Consider the following 20,734-nt stretch of genomic DNA (forward strand, 5'->3'; position numbering starts at 1 on the left):
GCATTGGCTTTGTGCTAAGTGCTGAATTGTTGTGAATTGTTTAACCCCCTCCACCGCGGCCGGAATTCTGCGCCTGTGCGGCACATTCCGATCGCGGGCGTGGTCAATGCGGCTCCCGGCCGTCATCAGCACACGCCCACCGTAACTGATGACGACCGGGAGCCGTCATCAGCACCGAAGGGGTTAATATTGCCTCTATTGTTATTAACTAGCAGCACGTCTTTGAAAGAAAGTTTATTCTTATAATAACAGGAGGTTTTGGCCATTACAGGATATTCTTACTGGATACACTCAATATGACAAACACATAATTGTATTTACCATTTAGTGTTTGTTTATCTTTTTTTTTAGCAGACACCTCTAGCCATTAAAAACAGTAAGCCAAAATCTTTTTAACTCTTAAATTGAATATAATTAAATTAATTGTTCATTCCTCCTAAGAACAAAAGTACAATGTTGAATTTAAGATAAAAGATAGACATAATTTCATTACACCATGGTCTATCTCTGTAAATTACTGCAAACACACAAAAGGTGATTGGAGGCATGCTGCAATCAGTCTAAACCTCTGGAAATGAGTAGCATTCCAATCTATCCGTTTTTTCCACTTTTCCAGATAGAGGACTGCTTTAAGCAAACTAGTTCTGGCCCAGCTTCTCATAGGAACAGCCCACCTGAATAGCCAGGTGACGCCCTCTCCAATTACTAGACAATATCTCTGTCCCCCAGTCCTGTGTATTGGACCCATCAATGAAATTATATTTGCTATGCTGTGCAAAAAAGATAGAAGTGGATCATGAACATTTTTGATAATTGTACACGTACACAGGATAGGCACTGTCGGCCACCCTTGGAATGCCTATGAACAACTGTTTGCTTTTTAAATATTAAATTTACTCATTTCTTCATACATTCTACTGGAATTCAATTAATCTTGAACCTCCGAAGCATATCAACTGAATTAAATTGAATGCTCCTATTCATGTAAAGTGATACACATATCTATAGCAATTTACCTACAATTATATAAATATATTTTTTTGGGTAACCAACTTGTTTGTATTAAAATATTAATATTTTTTAACATTTGTATACATTTTAAGCTCTATATGAAAACATTTCAAACAAAAAATGAATATAGCCATATAGTCATCAATTCTGTAGTGTAACATGTACTCTACAAACCTTCTATTCATTAGCTACAACTGGAGTAGATGCTTAATTCCAAACCCCTGTTTCATCATGCCTTTCTTGAGCGGTTTCGTATTTTGCAGCTCTCTCTTTAATAATACATGCCAGAGAACAGTTGAGATAGCTTCAGGGGAAATGAGAACAGTATCTACATTGGCAGCAGAAACAATCGTCTCTCATTTATCGACTTCTCATAGTCGTCGTGACATGTAAGAATAGGAATGCAGCAGTATTGATCAGTCTGCAAATGTGTCTTACCATCTCTGTCTGGCTTTCACTTATAACTCAGGAATCAATGCAATTGGATAATATATCTCAATATCGTGACTTTGACTGCTGTTAAGATCACAATAATATTTGTTGATTGGTCATACACAACTACAATGCAGGCATTCTGAACAAGCTGCCTTAGTTGACAGTATCATCGTCGTAGAAACGGTGTCAAAATGTTTTCTTGGAAAGACGGTATGCATAACTTTTAATTTGGCAACTGCAATAATTTAGTAACTTTCAAGTTTATAGTTTATTACTTTGTAATGTGTTGTTATTTTATCTGTTATATAGCGTTATGCGAGTACATACAGGCTTCAAAAGCACGAGATGGTGTCGGCCGTTTTATATCAAGTGCAGCTGAAGGTAAAATAACGCCAAATGAAGCAGAATGTCTTTCTGTTTCTTCTCCTGCCACCTGCTTGGTGGCATTTCTTGGACTTCCACTTTTAACTTTAAGATTCTTTTCACAGACTTTTCTTCAAAGTTGGGTGCTGTAGAAGGTGGTGGATTTTAATATTACTTTGGTGCTTTGTTGTGACGACAATAGCAAAAGCCTTCATTGGTTTTCAAAATTTACACTATGTTAGTTTTGTCTGTAATTTTAAAGTTTTATGCATGTTGTTTGTTGTCTGATTGTGCTTTCCTTTAAACACCTTAAAACATGTTTTTAACAAGATATACAATGTTTTAATGTCTGGTTAACTGTAATCCACAGATTTGGTACTACAGTTCTAATTCTGTAAGATTCTGAGTTAAGGGAAGGCACAAATGAATAATCTTGTACACTGCTACTAATCTTATTTTTGGTTTTCTTTTTGCAATAACACCTGCACTTCTTCTCCTGTTCTGTGTTCCCCTCGGACATGCAAACTTTATTCCTAACTTGTTATGTCTTTGTCCTCGATTTTCTACCTTCTTTCCTGTTGTTTGAACATGGAAGTATGCAAAATAATTGTTACTTTTGTGTTTTATTTTGTGTTGTTTTCTTCTAGGGGAGAATTTTGAACAGACTCCTCTAAGACGCACTTTTAAGTCCAGAGTTCTTGCACATTACCCAGAGAATGTAGAATGGAATCCTTATGATCAGGATGCAGTGGGAATGGTTTGTATCACATTTTTATACTTAATTTGTACTTGAGTGGCATGTCTGCTACGAGGAAGAGGCTGCTGTGCTTAATCAAAATATCTTTCAGCTTAATATAGGTAGTTTTTCTAAGCTTCAACAACGCAGAATTGTGGCTCTCTATGGAATAATCAAATGCATCATAACCTTCACTGATATCCATAATCTTTCAGATTCCTAGCTTGATTAATATCGTCAATGTAACTTATAGGTCAAGCCTACTAGCCAGTACATGTGTTTTCTGTTACAAAACATGTTTAGACTTACCAAAATCATAGAGAGGCTTGGAGTCTGCTCATAGCTTACCATTGGTTGGCTCTCCTGCCACTTTCATTTGTCTGCTTCTTATTCATGTCATAGCTTACCAATCTTGTGTTTGTCCCTCCCACGGAGCATTGCCTGTTTACCATCTCTTTGATTGACTGTCATCTCTGCATCCACTGACTCCTTTCCAAGCACATTATTTTCTTATTTTGTGTTCAGCAGCCCATAAGAGTGCATTTATTTTCGAGCTGCCTCCCTCTCCCTGCACCTGTGTTGCTCTCTGTCTCCAATGTGCTTCTTCCTGCCCCCTCCCTGTGCGCTCATCTGTGTGCTTCTCTCCGTTGCTTCCCGCACCCTCTGTGTTGCTTACTCTCACCCACGCGCTCTTCTCGCCCCGTTGTACCATCCCCCACCTGCACTTTTGCTTTTCCCACCCGTGATGTTTCTGTGTACCTCCCACCCTCCCTTGTGTTGTTTCCAAGTCCCATGTTGCTTCCAACCCCGCCCTTACCCGTTTTGCTTTTGAAGCCACCCCACCTTTTCCAAGGGTGCTTATGTATCCTGTGTTGCTTCGGTGTCCCCGCCTTTCACCGTGTTGCTGCCACCCCAACTTGGATCAGTAATTAAAAAGGAAAACAAAAGCACCTGCATCCTTTTGCAGGCTCATGTGCGTGCCTACAGTATGCTGCAGCCAGCACCATTAAAAGCTTTAAAAAAAAAAATAATAATAATAACCTTAGTCATGATGCACAGCTTCCGAGATGATGTGCAACGTAGCTAAAACCCACTGGCAAACTCAACAGACCACAAAGGAGAGACCTATTGGCTCTGCTACTGCTTGTTTGTTCACTGTTTCTATGACATTTCAAATCTTCTCATGGTTCACTGAGGTTCTTTGTACTGCTGCTGTGGTGGTCTTCACGATGTTTCCTTTATTTGCCGAGTATTTTAATTATTGCGGAGAAGAGAGGAATTCCTTGAAGATTTTATTTGTTGAACAGTATTTTTGACCCATATCTGCCAATATAAAACATATCTGCCAATATAAAACATATCTGCCAATATAAAACATTGGTTTGTTGTTTATGACACCTGATATTAAGACATTCTGTTTTATTGGTTAAATGTGTATGGCTGACTATCAAATCAATTGTTTCTGTTGCTCATCCTACATGCATTTGATAGTTGCGTTGGAGATTCATAAAATGATCACTCAAGGGTCACCTAGAGGTGATGTAAAAGGAGGATCCAGGTACAAAACTAGTTTGTCTTTTTTTAAAGCCTCTCTTTGGCAGCTAAGTGGTCAAGGGCATCTTTGCAGATTTGACACTGTATGTAAGGAGCTTTGACTTCAGCTCATGGAAACCTTTTCTGGCAACTTGATTCCCTGAAAGTTGTCAGCCACTGAAAGCTGAATCTGAAGTCAAATATTGCAGACTTCTATTGCCCACACTCCACACATATGTTGGGATAGAGGCAATTGTTTTTGAATAATCCCTATGAACCAGATGTATGACGAGACTAGTTGCAAAAAGTGGTCTCAAGTTGTGACTCTGCTTTTTGTAAACCGTATCATATGTATTATGTACTAATACGTCTCTAAGCAAATTGTCTAATCAGAGCGGGTTGCCAAATGACTTTGCAAATGAATATATATCGGACAGGTTGAAAACTGTGACTCCCTTTGATTGGCTAGAATCACAGAGATGGGATCTACAAGGGTCATCAGACAAGTAGCCCTATGAGTGCACTACAAAGTTGAAAGTCTTTTTTCTTAAAGTAGATCAATTTTAGTAAAGGAAAGCGGGCTGTCTTAAAAAAAAGTTTTCAATTTTGAAAAACCTACGTAAGAGCTACATTTTGAATTCCAGAGGGAAGGGCACCAATGATGACGCTTTTTCCCTTTCAAATCAGTTACGATTTCAACATTGGAGTTGGTAATTTATCAATGGTTGCGACTAGATTCATGGTAAAAAAACATTGATACATATACTACAGAATGCAAGTTGAATGGGTCTCCCAAAACACGCCCCTTCCAAATTGCTTTTCAAAATTATTTTAGGAGCTTGTAAAACTATACACACTCCTAAAATGGGTTTAGTACACTACAAACGACTTTTAGTGATTGAAAACACTCTGATTTAGCAAACTGGAGGGTTTGACAACCACTAAAAAGTTTAATACACTGGGCTCTATGTTGGCAATGTAAATGTCAATTATTCTCAGTATTGTTATAAATTTGTATCTATGAAGGTCATGATGGGGCTGGGACCAAGATTCCCAGCCTATGTCCACATCCTATTCGCAGGGCCACAGGTGCAGGTGCGCCTGAATGGTGTGCTTTCCCCCAGATTTACCATTGTCCGAGGCAGCAGGCAGGGATGTTCCCTGTCACCCCTCCTAATTACTCTTGCCATGGGACCCTTTGCCTCCTGAATATAATGCAATGGTATAATGCCGGGTCATGGCCAACATCCATCTCTATTACTGGGCAGCACATACAGTGGTAGTGAATGACTGGATGAATGGAGGTTGGATGGACCCAGCCTTTTGGTTTGTGGTCTCCTTGATACGTTTTGATAACCAGATGGGCATACTTTATGGCACTCTAATTCCCCATGTGCTACCGGAGATCACCAAAGAGGTATTTGAGACCTGGGGGGCTGCCCTGCGCTGGATGGGTTGGGATGAGAGATGTTCCTGGAGACCCCCCTGTGGACCGGCAGATGGTTGCGTTAAGTGGTGCGCCTGGCGGGGTTCAAGGGATACGATACCATTTGTATCTCTCACTTGGGTGGCATCTGGGAGGGCGACCATATGAAGTACTTCCAGGACTTGCAATTACCGTTTTCCCACCATAAGTCACAAGTGGAGAAGTGTGGCTCAATGGTTAGAGTGGCAGACCCTGATGCAGAGGTCTAGCCCGGGACCAGGGTTCAATTCCCCGCCTCGGCGGGTTTTGGGCTCAAAAATTCCACGGACCTAATAATTCTCGCCTCGGTGCCTATTCCAATCATGGAGTCCCACTCTGCAACTCTGGGCAATAGCTTGCTTAATCTCCACAACGGCCCCCACAACGCTAAGGATGCCTGGCTTCACCTTGGGGGTGCCCAGGAGTGGACACCTCACAGGGAAAGCCAGGATGGGTTCCACAGCGGTATTCGTACAAGCGCCTTGAGACCCTTGTGGGTGAGTAGTGTGCTATACAAGTATCAATTTAACTTTAAGTTCTCCTTGTCTTCAGCTGTCAGACACTTTCTAAATACTTCTCAATACTGACATATACCCCTAACTGCAACCCATTTGAAGATCAGCTCCTTGGAGGCGCACTAGTTCAAGAGGGTATATCCCAAGTCTGCAAGGCCTTCGTTAACCACTTATCTTGTATACTAGCAACCCTGGGAGAGAATTGGGAGGGATTGCTGGCTCCACTGGAGGAGGAATGGAGAGAGGCATGTATTGCCTCCATGTTTTAGCCATTTTTTAATTTTTTATAATGCGCATGAATTACTCCCGAAGGGGTATCTGCACGCTATGGAGGTGCTTCAGTAGACCAAGAGGGAAGACATGTTAAAACAGTGCAGTTTTAAGGAGCCTTCTGAATTGGAGGTGATCAGGGCATTGCCGCAGATGGATAGGGAGATCATTCCAGTAGAGAGGGGTTCAGTAAATGGAAGCTTTTCCACCCAGTCACGATTTTTGAACAGCAGTACAAGATGCAGAGATTTAGTTCCAAAGCCGAGTGGCCTAGAAGGAATGTAGTGATTGAATTTTCCTGCGAGATAGCTGGGACCTTTGCCGTTCAAGGCCTTGTGCACAATACAGCATATTTTAAATTTTGGGCGTTTGCGTACCGGGAGCCAGTGAAGTTGTTGTAGGAGAGGAAGAGAGACAGTTCTGGGGGGAGCGTTCGAGACGAGGCGTGCCGCAGTGTTTTTGCCCACCTGTAATCTGCTCAGTGAGGACTCATTAGCTGAGACCAGAAGGGCATTACAGTAGTCCAAGCGGCTTAGTACCAATGTCTGGATGAGAGTTTTCCATGTGGACAAGGGGAGGAAGGGGAAGACTATCCGTAACAGGCCAAGTACATGGTAGTAGGAGCCTCCGGTGGTTGCGGCGTGATCTTTCATGGTCAGTTCCTGGTCTAGGCGTATGCCAAGGTTCTTGACCACAGTCATGGGCTCTGGAGGGTCCCCTAGATCCTCCGGCCACCAATCTGGTGACCACAGCAGAGGTGCATCTCTAAACAGCATAATCTCGGTCTTCCCTGCGTTAAGCTGGAGGAAATTGTTCCTCTTCCAGCTACTGATGGCTATCATACCTTTCGAGAAGGTATACTGGGTCTTAGAAGTGGATCTGTTGACTGAGAATAAGAGCTGAGTGTTGTCAGCGTCTGAGATTGGTGTAAAACCAATTGTCCTGAGTAAATCCGCTAGGGAAGCAACGTAAATGTTGAATAAAGTGGGACTGAGACAGGAGCCCTGAGATACTCCCCTAGTCTGTCCTACGATCTTCGATCAGAAGGGGCCTAGGTTTATAGTCTGAGTTTGGAGGGAGAGAAAACTCGCCATCCACTGAAAGGCTAGTCCATGGATTCCGATTTCTTTAAGTCTCCCGAGCAGGATCTGATGGGAGACCGTGTTGAAGGCGGCCAATAGATCAAGCAGCACGAGTAGTACTGCTTGTCCGCTGTCCAGGAACTGCCTGATGTTGTCGGTGACAGCAATCAAAGCTGACTCTGTGCTGTGCCTGGGGCTAAATCCGGATTGAGATTGATCAAGGCATCCCGTGGATTCGACATGGTCAGATAGGTGTTTGTTGATGTGTTATTCCAATATCATTTATGCCCGGTTACACCTTATTCCGTTGAAATTCCTCCATTCTGCCCACTATACACCTAGGTGCCTGTGGAGGGCTTGCAGGCTTCCTGATGCCTCCTGCACTAGATGTGAGTGGGATCAGAGAATTTCTATCATATGGTCTGGGACTGCCCCATTATTCGCAATTACTGGATATCTATTTTTGTGACTCTGAGGTACTGGGCTGGACCCTCGAAATGTCTCACCCAGGGTCGTATTGCTGGTGGCCTGAGAGGGGATTGCACGCTTGTGGGGCTGGGCACATTATTGGTGAAAAGGGATGTGGCCAGGTGCTGGAAGTGTCCCCTGGCCCCGGTGCTGAAGGATGGAGAGCTGGCATGGGCCACGCAACAAAGCTGGAGGAAGCCAGTTTACTGGGCCTGCATCTGTCCTGGGAAGCAATCCAAGATATGGGGAAAATGGTGGTCATATTGCAGATTATACTCCAGATCCTCATGTTCCTTGGAGGTGGGGTGGGTTGACGGTGGGTGATTTTCTGAAATGTACATAAGAAGCTCTGTTTGGATCAGCAGTGAGTGTGTTGTTCTGTGCCGTAAGATAAGTAAAACATTGTTGTTAATAACAGTTGTATCTATGAAAATTGATTAATATGAACAGGAAACGTTTTAGATTTATAATACAACCACCCTCATATAGATTTGTAGCTGAATACTGTAAACACTTAAATAGGTATTCTGATTTAGTTTAGATTCTGTAAAATCATTGTGTTCATGTTTGTCACTTGTTCACAAAGTAGATTTGGTGATGTACAGGTATTGGCTACATCATAAAGGTTTGATAGTTACTACTTGTCGTGTTATTTTTGATTTATGCTTCAACATTCCTTACTGAACACTCATCATGTCTTTGATTAGTTACCTACCCACATGTAATTTATCCTGTCTACTGCTTAAAAGTAACTTTGTAGAGCATGTTTTAGAATGACTAACTGTCAAATAATAATTCAACGAAATACACATATTATGAATTAATTATAATACATTTAAAAAAATGATTTTAAGGTTCAAACTCAAATTTAAAGGTACCTGACTCACAATTAAATAATAAACCAATACATTCTTATTTAAAATCCAGTTTAGTCTGTTGTTGTTGTTATACATCAGGTATGGACCATAAGGAGTGTAATATTGTCTTAGATGCTCAGTAAGTACACTGGACAAAGACTGCTGTGGCGTATTTGCTCATAAGTTGAATTTTTCAGGTATTAAATCATTTTATATTTAATGCTTGGAGTGATAAACACATTTAGGAAATATTCCTAAAAACTAATTTGTATTGTATCATGGTATGTACAGGTTAAAGTTTTTCTTTGGTTGGTTCAGTGTCATCTGTATTTTCTTCTAGTTAAGCTTCATTAATAGTGAAGTGGGGACATATTTAACTGTAGTTAAAACACATCTTTTCCTTCTGTTGCAGACCGCCCTGCCTCACCCCCGTTTGTCTTTCACTGCAGTCAGCGCCGGGACGCCTCTTTGCTGGGGCAGCTGTCGCGCTTTATAAATATTATAACATAACATAACATGGTGTAACCTTTTCTGATTATATATCATATAAGTATCAAGTAGCAAGGAAAAATTTATTAAAAGTCTTGTTGAATCTTTCAGCTAGATCTTTACATCGAGCAGGTAGATTTTAGGTCTGGTGTTAGCCAAGACCCTCTGATTTTACTAAAATGAGATGTATAATGCACTTACTTATACTAGCTTTTAGCCAGTGCCCTTCATCCTTTGGTGTGCTATTGTGTCAGTCACATTTTTCTTCTACTGAGTACAGCATGCAACATGGGGCAGTGGTTCAGCCCACTTCAGTCATTAGCTGACTTTTACTTGACTGATGGTATTCTGCCCTTTCAGAAAGAGGACATTCACACACACACAGTAGTTCCATTAAGTGCCAGTCACTACTATGGCAGTCTGTGCTTTTTGACACTAAAATATTTTAGCTTTTAGCTAATGTTTTTTTAGACTGATGAGGGCCTAACAACTTTCCAAAAACAATACAAAGCATGCATCGATAAAGTCAAAAGGATTGGTGGGCAACGTCAGTTCTGCTGGCGTTGCTAATGCTTGTTTTAAAATGTTGATTATGACAGCCCTTGTATTCATAAATAGACAACATCATTTTGTCAAGTATTGAGAGAAATGATGGTACTACTGATGAATCACCACACATTTAGATTGGAACACTTTGCTCTGTTCACTGAAACATGGACTCCATAGGTTCTATACAGATCAAAATAAGTTTAAATGGGGAACATCCTAGTAAATCCCCAATCACACCTTTTCATGCTCACAGCACAATATCCTTTGTGCATTGCATTTGGCATTCATACCTGAGAGGCTGTTCCTCGATGTATCAGGTGGGATCATGGCACGTTGAAACTTAGGTCTCCAATTCTGAAAGAAAAAAAAAGTCATAAACTCTGTACAAACCAACTCGCTTGGTAAAACAATATGTGATTGGTATGTTCTTTGTGTTTTTTACAGCTTTGCATGCCCAAAGGGCTTTCCTTCAAGACCCAGGCTGACTCAAGAGATCCTCAGTTCCATTCATTTATCATCACACGGGAAGATGGCTCTAGAACATTTGGATTTGCTCTCACATTTTATGAAGAAGTGACCAGCAAACAGATTTGTAGTGCAATGCAGACGTTATATCATATGCACAATGCTGAATATGATATCATCCATACTCCATCTATCAATGGCAAAGACAGTGATAGCAGCCTGGAAGACTGCAATGAAATCCCAGTGTCGAAACTGCAGCGCTTCAACTCCTATGACATTTCTCGAGATACTTTGTATGTCTCTAAATGCATTTGTCTCATCACTCCAATGTCATTCATGAAAGCCTGCAAAAAAGTGCTTGAGCAACTTCATCGAGCTGTGACATCCCCCCAGCCGCCACCATTACCTTTAGAAAGTTATATATACAATATTCTTTATGAAGTCCCTCTTCCTCCAGCTGGGAGATCTTTAAAGTTTTCGGGTGTGTATGGACCAATTATTTGCCAGAGGCCAAGCACCAGTGAACTGCCGCTGTTTGACTTTCCTGTGAAAGATGTTTTTGAATTACTCGGAGTGGAGAATGTGGTGCAGCTTTTCACCTGTGCTCTACTAGAGTTTCAGATACTGCTTTATTCCCAACGTAAGTAGATGGTTTATCCTACATTATGAAACTGTGTGATATATAAAATATGCATCGCACACTATTTTAAGGACATAACTTGTATAGGCAGATGACACAACTACAGGAGTTTTAAAAGTGAAAATAACATTGATTTATTATGTACTGACATCAGAAGTTAATGTTGCTAACACACAAATATGGAACGCACCGGTATCTCCACATGGGAGGGTTTATTTTCCGATAATATTTTAAAAGGTAATCTCAAACTGTGCTTGAGCTTTTCCTTCTTGCTCACAGTCTATAGACACATTTTTGCTACATTATTTGCCTTTGGTACTCTCTCTTCAAAATGAGGTGTTCTGATATTTTGAGTTCAAAAACTGTAAAGTGCCTGGATGGATTTGCCTCAGCAAACTCTTTGTTGTTAGCATCCTTTACATCATCAGTCTAGGTACCTCAGCATCACTTTCTCTACAGGCAAGAGAAGATCAGTAACCAAATCTTCACAGTTGCTTATTGTTTTAAACATGTTATTGTGTCTTCTTTAAGGATACTTCAACAATTAAACACATGGCCAGTTACAAAGTCCATAAAATGGATATCAGTATTTAAAACTGTGCTCTGATACAAGTACTCCTCTGAATAACTTTAGCTTCATTATAAATTCTTGCATTGCCACATCAAAATCTTCACTTCAGTTGACCTCCATTTGGTACTGAAGTGGGGTTGAGAAGCATGGTGGAATAATAAAGTGAGAATAACAAGCTTGTGTGCACATAGGGACACTTGGGAGGTTTCAAAAGGGTTCAAGGTGCAATGCCCTGCTCTGCCCTGGCTTTATTTGATGGGGCAGTAGTCTGAATCCAGATATTACATGTGAAACTGCTCTATTCCTAAATCTAGTGAGCAGCAAAGAAACAGAGTACCAAAAAGCCCAACAACTTACAATGATGGGTAAGAATGGGGACAACCAGGCTAAGGACAGAGATTAAGTATGGTTTCAATGTGCTGCTACAGTTGGCTGCATGAATGGGTAGTTTAAATCGGACATGTGATTTTTGTCAGTTCTCAATTCCTGTGAAACTATGGAAATCAGGAGTCTGTCTGGTTACATTTTGATGTGCAGCATTGGCTCACAGTCTCATCAACCCCCTAATGCACTGTGCACACGCTGGTTACTGTAAATATCTTTTTTTATATGCATTCAACTTGTTTTTGAGTTACTGTATGATCACAATCTATTGAAGCAGCCATAGGGCAAGAGGCTGATGATATGGTAACTGGTGTACACTCTCAACATTGTCTTGGTGTTGTTTTATTTGGACAAGCATATTTAAGCAATCGAGAATTTACAATGTAGATTGCCTGCTTCCTTTAACATCCTGAAGACTTCACGACTGGAAATGTTTGTGTTACGTGCAGTCAAGGATGCTTTACTGGTTGTCTACTGACTGTTGCCGTTGAATAAGTGCTAAAAACACGTAATTGGTGTTTCTTTTGTAAAAAAATACTGATGTTCTTGCTGACAGGTGCTACAGAACATTTTTGTCTCTCTGTGTTTGAGTTGTTGATACACATGTTTTAAACCATAGAGCAAGTGCTTCAAATTCATCTCCTGGATGATACTGTTGTAGGTGTGGTCCCAATTAAAATTTCTCCAAACCATCAAGGCACAATTATAGAGAAGCTGATACTTTGGGAGCCTCTTTTATCTAATGAAAGACGTGACTACAGGGAAGCAGTCCTGAACAATCAGTACCATCTCTGCTTCAGCATCATCTTGCTTTGATCATTCCATTAGACTGTATAAAGTTGTTGTGGCAGTTTTCATTCAGTTTATCACAAATCCTCTAGCTCCAACAGTCATAAAAAATCACAGTAGTGCAAATTTCTTGGTGCCATATAATAAAAGAAAGCTACCAAACATACCAACAAGGCTAGCTCCCATGATTGGTGAGAACATCCTTTCCCTGCAAGGCCAGCAGTCCTACAAATGTCTTTCTACTTTAGCAGTAGAGGCTCCTGAGCTTGTACCCCAAGAATGGCACTTGGTGGTAGCAGTTACTATTATGAAGGACAAAGACATGACTCTAAAGTTTCTGGAGGATTTCAGTCAAAGGCTGCTGGACATTTGGGATGGAAATCTTCATCAGGCATTTTTTCTGATTGCTTCATGCCTTTATTCTACTACCCTAGCATTGGAACAAATCGGGGGTCATTCTCTGCCGTCGTCAGATCAGAGAATTTCTCCAAGTTTCCAAGGGCTTCTTTTGATGCCAAAAATATTGGTTCATCTCTCACCAAAATACAAATGTTCTTTTTTTTTTAAACCTCTTTTTATTAAAGAAGAGAATCGATACCATGTGTACTTATGGGAGGAAGAAAGCATCTTTACAGTATAATTACATCAGCACATTGAGTCATACTGGTGATGGCGACTGGATTAAGAACTCAAGGCGTTACAGGATCCTCCAGGGAGTGGATTACTGGTGGAGCACAAATGTCCCCTCGGTATGCGTTCCATTTAGTCCAGATTTCAGACCACTTCTTGGGGCATCCACGCGTTGTATACATTATCTTCTCCCTAAACATGCACCAGTCCATGTCCGCCCTCCATTTTGCGAGTTGATGTGGCACCCCAGCACCCCAGAGCTGGGCTTTATTCCTTTTGGCCAGCATCAGGACCAACATGGCCCATATTTTGTTCCTGCTATTTAGGTTCGTGGGTTCAGGAGGCATGATACCACTCCCTCCCCTTCCATAGGTCTCCTATCTTTGAGATCCAGATCAGGTCCCATTTGTCAGAGCCCTTTGAAGTCCCCAAGGTACCTAATTGTTCAGTGTCCCACAAGGGAGTGGCTAACGTGAGCTTCTGCTCCCATCCCAGGCTTCGATTCGCTGCCCGCCAGACTTGCACAGAGTGTTTGGTTGGCCCAGTTAATGGAAACTTGCGTATTCTAGAGTTGAGGGCCCTGTTATTGTTACCCCCATGAAGCAGCCATTTGTCCATTCTATACCCCAGGTCCTCCGGGCATCGGTACGTGCAGTGGTTGATTGCCGCCAGGTGGGCAGCCTAGTAGTATTTTCGTATATATGGGAGACCGATCCCCCCATCGTACCGGCGGAGTGCAAGCTTCTGTAGAGCTATTCGGGGTCTACGGTCCCAAAGGAGTTCCCTCTGGAGGCTCTCCACTTCTTTAAAATAGCGCACAGGGATCAAGTCTAGGTAGTTCTGCACGGCATGAAGGAAGCACGGCAATGACATCATTTTAAAGTGAGCTGCCCTGCCCAGCAGGGAAAGGGGGAGCGCCCTCCAATGGGCAACGTCCCGTTTGAGTCCTCGGAGGGGGGGAGAATAGGTTTCGGTCATATCGAGTCTTAGGGTCCACCGATATGAAAGTTCCTAACTACTTGAAGCCCCCACCAGCAATCTGAATCAGTGATTAGGCAGAAGCAGAGGATCGCCGCTGAGAATGTACAGCAAGGACTTGGCCCAGTTTATTGTGTAGCCTGAGTATCTACCAAAGATGGCAAATATATCTAGGACTGTAGTAAGCAACGACCTGGTGGAAGCTAAATGCAGTAGGATATCATCCGCATAGAGGGAGATGCGGTCCTCCCAGGCCTCGGTCCACTTGAGACCCCGGATTACCGGGTCTCTGCGGATCCATGCCGCCAAGGGCTCAAGGGAAAGAGTAAACAGAAGTTGTGACAACGGACACCCCTGACGTGTTCCTCGACTTAGAGCAAACACCTCTGATTTCTTATTGTTTACCACTACTTGTGCCAGGGGTTCGGCGTATAAGATACGTACCCAGTCTTTGAAACCAGGCCCAAAACCCAATTTCGCCAAGACTGTGAATAGGTATTGCCACAGGATAGTGTCAAACGCCATAGTGGCGTCCAACGAGACCACCATTGTGTCATCACAGATCGTCCCAACTCTCCCCAACACCCGATGCAATCTCCTCAGGTTCAGTACAGTATTCCGGCGGGGCATAAAATCTGATTGGTCAGGGTGTACCAGTTTGCTGATAACCTGGGTCAAGTGGTTCGCCAGCAGTTTGGCTAGGATCTTGGGTTCAGCGTTCAAGAGGGAGATGTGCCTGTAGGATGAACACCTGTCTCTGGGCTTGCCATTCTTGTATATTGTGACTAGAGTTGCTATCCTTTGATCCCGGGGAGCAGTCCTGCCTCTTTGCTTTCCTCAAACATCTCCCACAGATGCTGCACCAAGGCATCTGGCTTGAGCTTGAACAGTTCAATCAGCAGGCTGTTAGGACCCAGTGCCTTCCCAGGTTGGAGATTTCTAGTTGCCTGCGCTATCTCATCATTGGTAAATGCGCTATCTAGGGACTGCTTTTCCTCTGGGGACAGCAGGGCCAGGAGTCAGAAGTCTCTGAGAGCATTGCTCATCAGTCTTCCTCGGACCTAGCGGAACTCGCCCGGTATACCTGCCAGTAGTGTTCGGCAAACTCATTGGCAATCGCCTGTGGATCTGTTATTTTCTCACCACTAGCGTCCATGAGTTCTGGTACTAAACGACTAGCCAGTTCCTTCCTGTCTAGCCATGCTAGAGGCTTCCCGTCTTTATCACCCAAGTCGTATATCCTTCCTTCCTTTGCCCTGCCCAATGTTTTGGCCATATCAGTGACTAGTAACGTATACTCTTCCTCTTGAGTTTGAGCTCATGCATTACCTCCTCTGTGGCTGCCCCCTGACTATCTTCCTCCAATCGGAGGATGTCTACTTCCAGATGGACCAGATCTTTCACCTTCTCTTTTCGCACCCCTGCAATGAGCGAGAGAGCCTGCCCCCTTGTGGTATATAAATAAATAATACCGGGACTATTTTTGAATTACATTAACAATAACAGATAGCTCAATAAATAAGAGGCAGGATCCGATGTGTCCGAGTCAAAAGGATTTATTCAGGCAAAAAGGAAGGGACTGGAACGGGACAGCCTGAAATAAAATAAGAAGGAAGGCAGCTGCCCCATTTCATCGACAGTGCAGCATATATATAGTAAAACATCACATTACATTACATACAGTAGGCGTAACTTATGACAAACGTAAGATAAGAAGGCATGGGTGGAAAAAGAAGGCGTGTACAGGGCGTGCATTGAGACATGTGGTATGAACGTCACAGAAGTGTCATGAATGGGGCGGAAACATGGAGGGGGCTACCTGAGCAGCTGGGACCTTTAACCTAGGGGTGCGCGCAAAACGGGCAGTGACGTGTTACTAGGGAGAACTGGGGGCTATGACTTCTGCGCTAGAAGAGGAGACTAAAGTCTGCGGTGTCAGGACGACATGTACCTATGGCATATCTGGTATCTGGTGTTTGGAGTACATGTTGATAGAATCCAAAAGTTATCGGGGCAAAGGCTACTTGACACTAAGACTGGTGCATGCATTATTCTACATGTATTGCGTGTGCTAGGAATATTCTATGAATATTAATACAGTATTTCTCTTGCATGGAGACAGAAAGGCTAGACCATAGCTGAAACTGTTGATGTGGTTCAGTAGCTTAGGAATGCAGAGAAGGAGGGCTGGACTGATAACTAGAAGCATAACATACTCTTGGCAGACAGGCGGGCAGAGCCAGGCCGGGCACTGCGCGGCAGGAAGTAAGTGAAGGATCAGGGATGCAGGTGGGGGCTGCATCGCTCCTCGGAGTGGATTCAGGAGACTGGAGCTTGAATCTGGTGTCCGGGCCCCTTTTGAGGCCTAGGAACGGGGACAATTCACTGAATTAACGTGCACACTGTAAAACGTGGCAACATAGGCCTAATACTCGTTGCTTTCACGAGAACTGGAAACTGGCATACTAGAGTTGGACACAACTATAATTGCGTCTTTAATCGATCATAGGGGGATACATGCATATCGATCATGCACATATAACATAGGATGGGGAACACGTAGGCACATATAACATGGCAAAATTTACTTTTCCACATTCCCTCCTTGTGCCCTACGTTTCCATCAGGAAACATCAATATTCATGATACCATCTATCTGTTCATATAGCATCATTTGCTCGTCTCGAATTGTCTTGGAACGGGATTTAGGACTAGGAATACAAGAGGTAGCACACATGCCGCAAATCGCAGGACCACATTGTAAACAGAGGCAGCAACTGAATATGATCATTACTGCTATACCTAGGAATGACAATACTTTCCATCCCCAGGCAGATATGATACTCCAGAGCCAACCGGACCATGTCCAGGTGCCTGGATTCTGGTGTAACTGATGGGCAATTTTATGAAGTCTGGTTATAGCTGAATAAACAGACGGCGCGTTATTAGGAATGAAAATGCAGCAACTAGATCCGATGACTCTACATGCTCCTCCTCTATCGGCCAGTATGACGTCAAGAACGAGACGATTTTGGAGCACGACAAAACGCATAGCAGATTGCTCTTCGGTTAAGTTACCTAGAGCGGAAGTAGTCTCATTCACTACTGCTTCAAGGGTTCTGGTTAACCTACGTATTAACTTACTATTCTGGACAGGACCTATAAAAAAAAAGAAACCTTTATTGAAGTCTTGATATTGTTCTAGAGCAGTTTCAGTTTGGTCGACAATTGGGGACTCAGTCTCCCTTCTATGTCTAATGTGTACTAGATGTGTGTTTCTGTGATAATCAGATGGGGCTAGAAAAACTGGTGGCAGTAGGAAGGCAATATAACAGGTTCCATCCCAATCGAGGGGCAGACGAACATATGCGGTCTGACCACAAACAAAATAAGAATGACGTGAGGCTTTGAAAATAGATTTCCCACTGTCACTATACTCGACCACAGTAGTACAATCACTATGTCCTACATGTGCGGAACCATTCTTTCTGACACATAATTCGCCTTTGACTGGTAGTACTGAAATAGCAGGCAAATCTGGAGTAGTATCGGACTGAACATTCAAAACCATGAAATTCGAGGAATAATTACCTAAATCATATACTTCATTTTCTAGATCTAACCCTGTTCTATGGGAAAGACCTTGCTTGTCTGGGAAACATGTACGATTCAGAAGGGACATATCAGTTGAGGATGACGTTAACGTGGACCATGCTCCACACGAACCATTATGTGAAAACGGATAGGGAAAGAGTGGCAGAACTCCCTTCGGTGTCTGGAAAGGGGGAAGTCGACCACACACCCAACAATTAGTGGCATTGCTGGTCTGGTGTGAATAGTGCAACATTCGGATAAAAGTATTATTACGCATAGCAAGACGATAGGATAACTCGTGAGGAGGCAGATCACTAAATGTGTGCTCTACTGTAACATTAGAAAACATATGTACATGTGAAATAGGAAAACATAAATGTAACGCATAACTTATGCATGTAACCATAAGGCTCAGGAACAATAAAAAGAATAGAACGATAATACATCTCTTAGAGTTTTGACTAACTCTCTCACTGTGTGGGTCTATCTCATACATGTCAGGAACCTGTCTAACCGTTTCACCCGAGAGGGACTTAGACAATTAAACTGGCTGACTTACTAGACCTCAGCTTCGATTTATACTCCTGCTGCGGAGTTTTCTCTAACAGGGGAATTTTAGATTCAATGTCTGGGCAGTCCTTGAGAACGGGGCAGTCCTTGAGAACGGGGCAGTCCTTGAGAAATGTTTTAGGTTTAAGTCCATGAAATTTCTTGACGTGGCTCACGTGTAGCCACCCTTTTCTGTTTTCCACCTTCACAGCAGTCCGGGTGGTAAGAAGAACGAGGCGGGGTTCCTTCCAACGGGGCTCCAGCGGACTTGAACGATCAAAGTTCCTTATAAGGACCATATCACCCGGAACGACCTCATGCGGTTTCACCTCGGTGTTGTCTGGAAATGCAGCGGCAACCTGTGAACGACAAGATTGTAGTGCAGACATCAAGGAGGCAAGGTAATCTGTCAACATATTACTGTCAATATCGGTAATGGTACGGGGTCTAGGTGTACCCCACATGTTAGGGGGGCGACCAAACACTATCTCGTAGGGAGATAGACCTGAACGGGAATGAGCGACCATTCTCATATAAAAAAGAGCAACTGGCAGTGCTACTATCCAATCTACACCTTTCTCTGCACACACTTTTGCAATGCGGATTTTCAGAGTCTGGTTATGTCTCTCTACGAGACCGGCTGCTTCAGGATGGCGTACACAATGGAACTTCCACTGGTACCCTAACAGGAGGGAAACTTGTTTCATGAGCTCGGATGAGAATGGCTGGCCGTTATCTGAATACACGACCCTAGGTAATCCATAGCGGGGAAAGAACTCACGAACCAACTGCCTGGCAGTGGTCGCAGCTGTGTAATCTGGAACTGGATATGCTTCTGTCCACCTGGACAAAGCGCATACAACTACGAGGACATACTTGAAACCTCGACATCGCTCCATCTGAATATAATCCATCTGGAGGACTTCAAAAGGGTGGTCAGGAGGATGAAATCCACCTTGTTCCACCGGGACACTTTTACCTGGATTGAACTGACAACATATCATACAGGTACGGACTTTCTGCTTGGCTGCTGCTCGTAAATGCTTGTTGAACCAAAGGTTCTGGATACTGTCTAACATGGCTTTTTCTCCTAGATGTGCTGGACTATGTGCGGTGTTAATAATGATTTGAACCATAGAGTCGGGGAGAAACCATGTGGCTTTTCCCTTCGTCAACCATCCTTGATCTGTCTGGACCCCTCCTTGTTCGGACCATTTCTTGATTTCATCGGGAGTAGCATGTAACTGTATATCTATGACATCTTGTGTAGGGTCCTTAACTGTCATACAAGTAGTCTGATCTGGAGTGAGTGTCAGTGTCGTGTTAACTGGAATGTCTGGAGTCTGAGCTGTGAGCTTGGCTGTTCGATCTGCTAGATCGTTACCTTGGGAAATGACATCAGTGACTTTCGTATGTGCCTTGCACTTCATGATAGCGATAGCTGTCGGTAAATGTATTGCATCTAACAGAGCTTGAATGAGGAGACCATGCTGAATCTTGGTTCCATGAGAAGTCATGAAACCTCTCTCCTGCCAGAGCACTCCAAAGTCGTGTACGACTCCGAATGCGTAACGTGAATCTGTGTATATGTTTACTTTCAGGTTCTTGGCACGTATGCAGGCTTGGGTCAGAGCGACAAGCTCTGCTGCTTGAGCAGACAGGGTGTCAATACGATGTGTTTCTATAACTTCGGTGTCAGTAGTCACTGCATACGCGGCTACTAGTTCTCCTGTACTTGTTCTCATACATGAACCATCCACATAAAGTGTCAGGTCGGGATCAGGTAATGCAATATCTGTCAGATCTTGTCTGGCTTTGTCATGGTGTTAACAACTTCCACACAGTCATGTGTGGCAGGATTTGAAGTAACTGACGGTAACAGTGTAGCTGGATTTAAAATGTTGCAGCGTCTGATTTCTATGTGTGGCTGAAACAGTGTCAGTTCATAACCTGTTAAACGTGCAATTGTCAAGTGCTGAGTCTGTGTTCGGTTTAAAAGAACTTCCACGGAGTGTGGAACTTGTACTGTCAGGGAGTGTCCTAACACTATGGAATCACTTTGTCTGATAGCTAGAGCTGTGGCTGCAACTGACTTGAGGCACGCAGGCAGAGCCTGGGCCACTGGATCTAATGTGCTAGAAAAATAAGCACAGGGCTTGTATTGTCCTGCTTGATCTTGTGTGAGAACAGATAATGCAGTACCATCACGTTCTGTAACAAAAAGTGTAAAAGGCTTACTGTAGTTCGGTGTTGCTAGAACAGGTGCATTACATAAAGCTTTCTTTAACTCATTAAAAACAAGTGTATGTTCCTGGGTCCAAGGGAGGACAGACGATACGGCTGCCTCCTGTGTCGTTAACT

General features: G+C 43.0%; 1 protein-coding gene across 4 annotated transcripts in view; it reads left to right on the top strand.

The window, feature by feature from the left end:
- The window catches only part of DENND5A (DENN domain containing 5A), a 349,938-nt gene that overhangs the window by 35,665 nt on the left and 293,539 nt on the right, over window positions 1–20,734 (top strand). For 2 of the 4 annotated variants that reach the window (XM_078680968.1, XM_078680967.1), the window contains exons 2-4: window positions 1,756–1,827; window positions 2,457–2,566; window positions 10,218–10,878. In XM_078680968.1, coding sequence (XP_078537094.1) covers window positions 1,756–1,827; window positions 2,457–2,566; window positions 10,218–10,878 — 843 coding nt within the window. The remainder of the gene's footprint in view (window positions 1–1,755; window positions 1,828–2,456; window positions 2,567–10,217; window positions 10,879–20,734) is intronic. The other 2 variants (XM_078680969.1, XM_078680970.1) reach the window with 1 other exon arrangement.

Source organism: Lissotriton helveticus, chromosome 3_1 (genome assembly GCF_964261635.1).
Source record: "Lissotriton helveticus chromosome 3_1, aLisHel1.1, whole genome shotgun sequence".
NCBI lineage: Eukaryota > Metazoa > Chordata > Amphibia > Caudata > Salamandridae > Lissotriton > Lissotriton helveticus.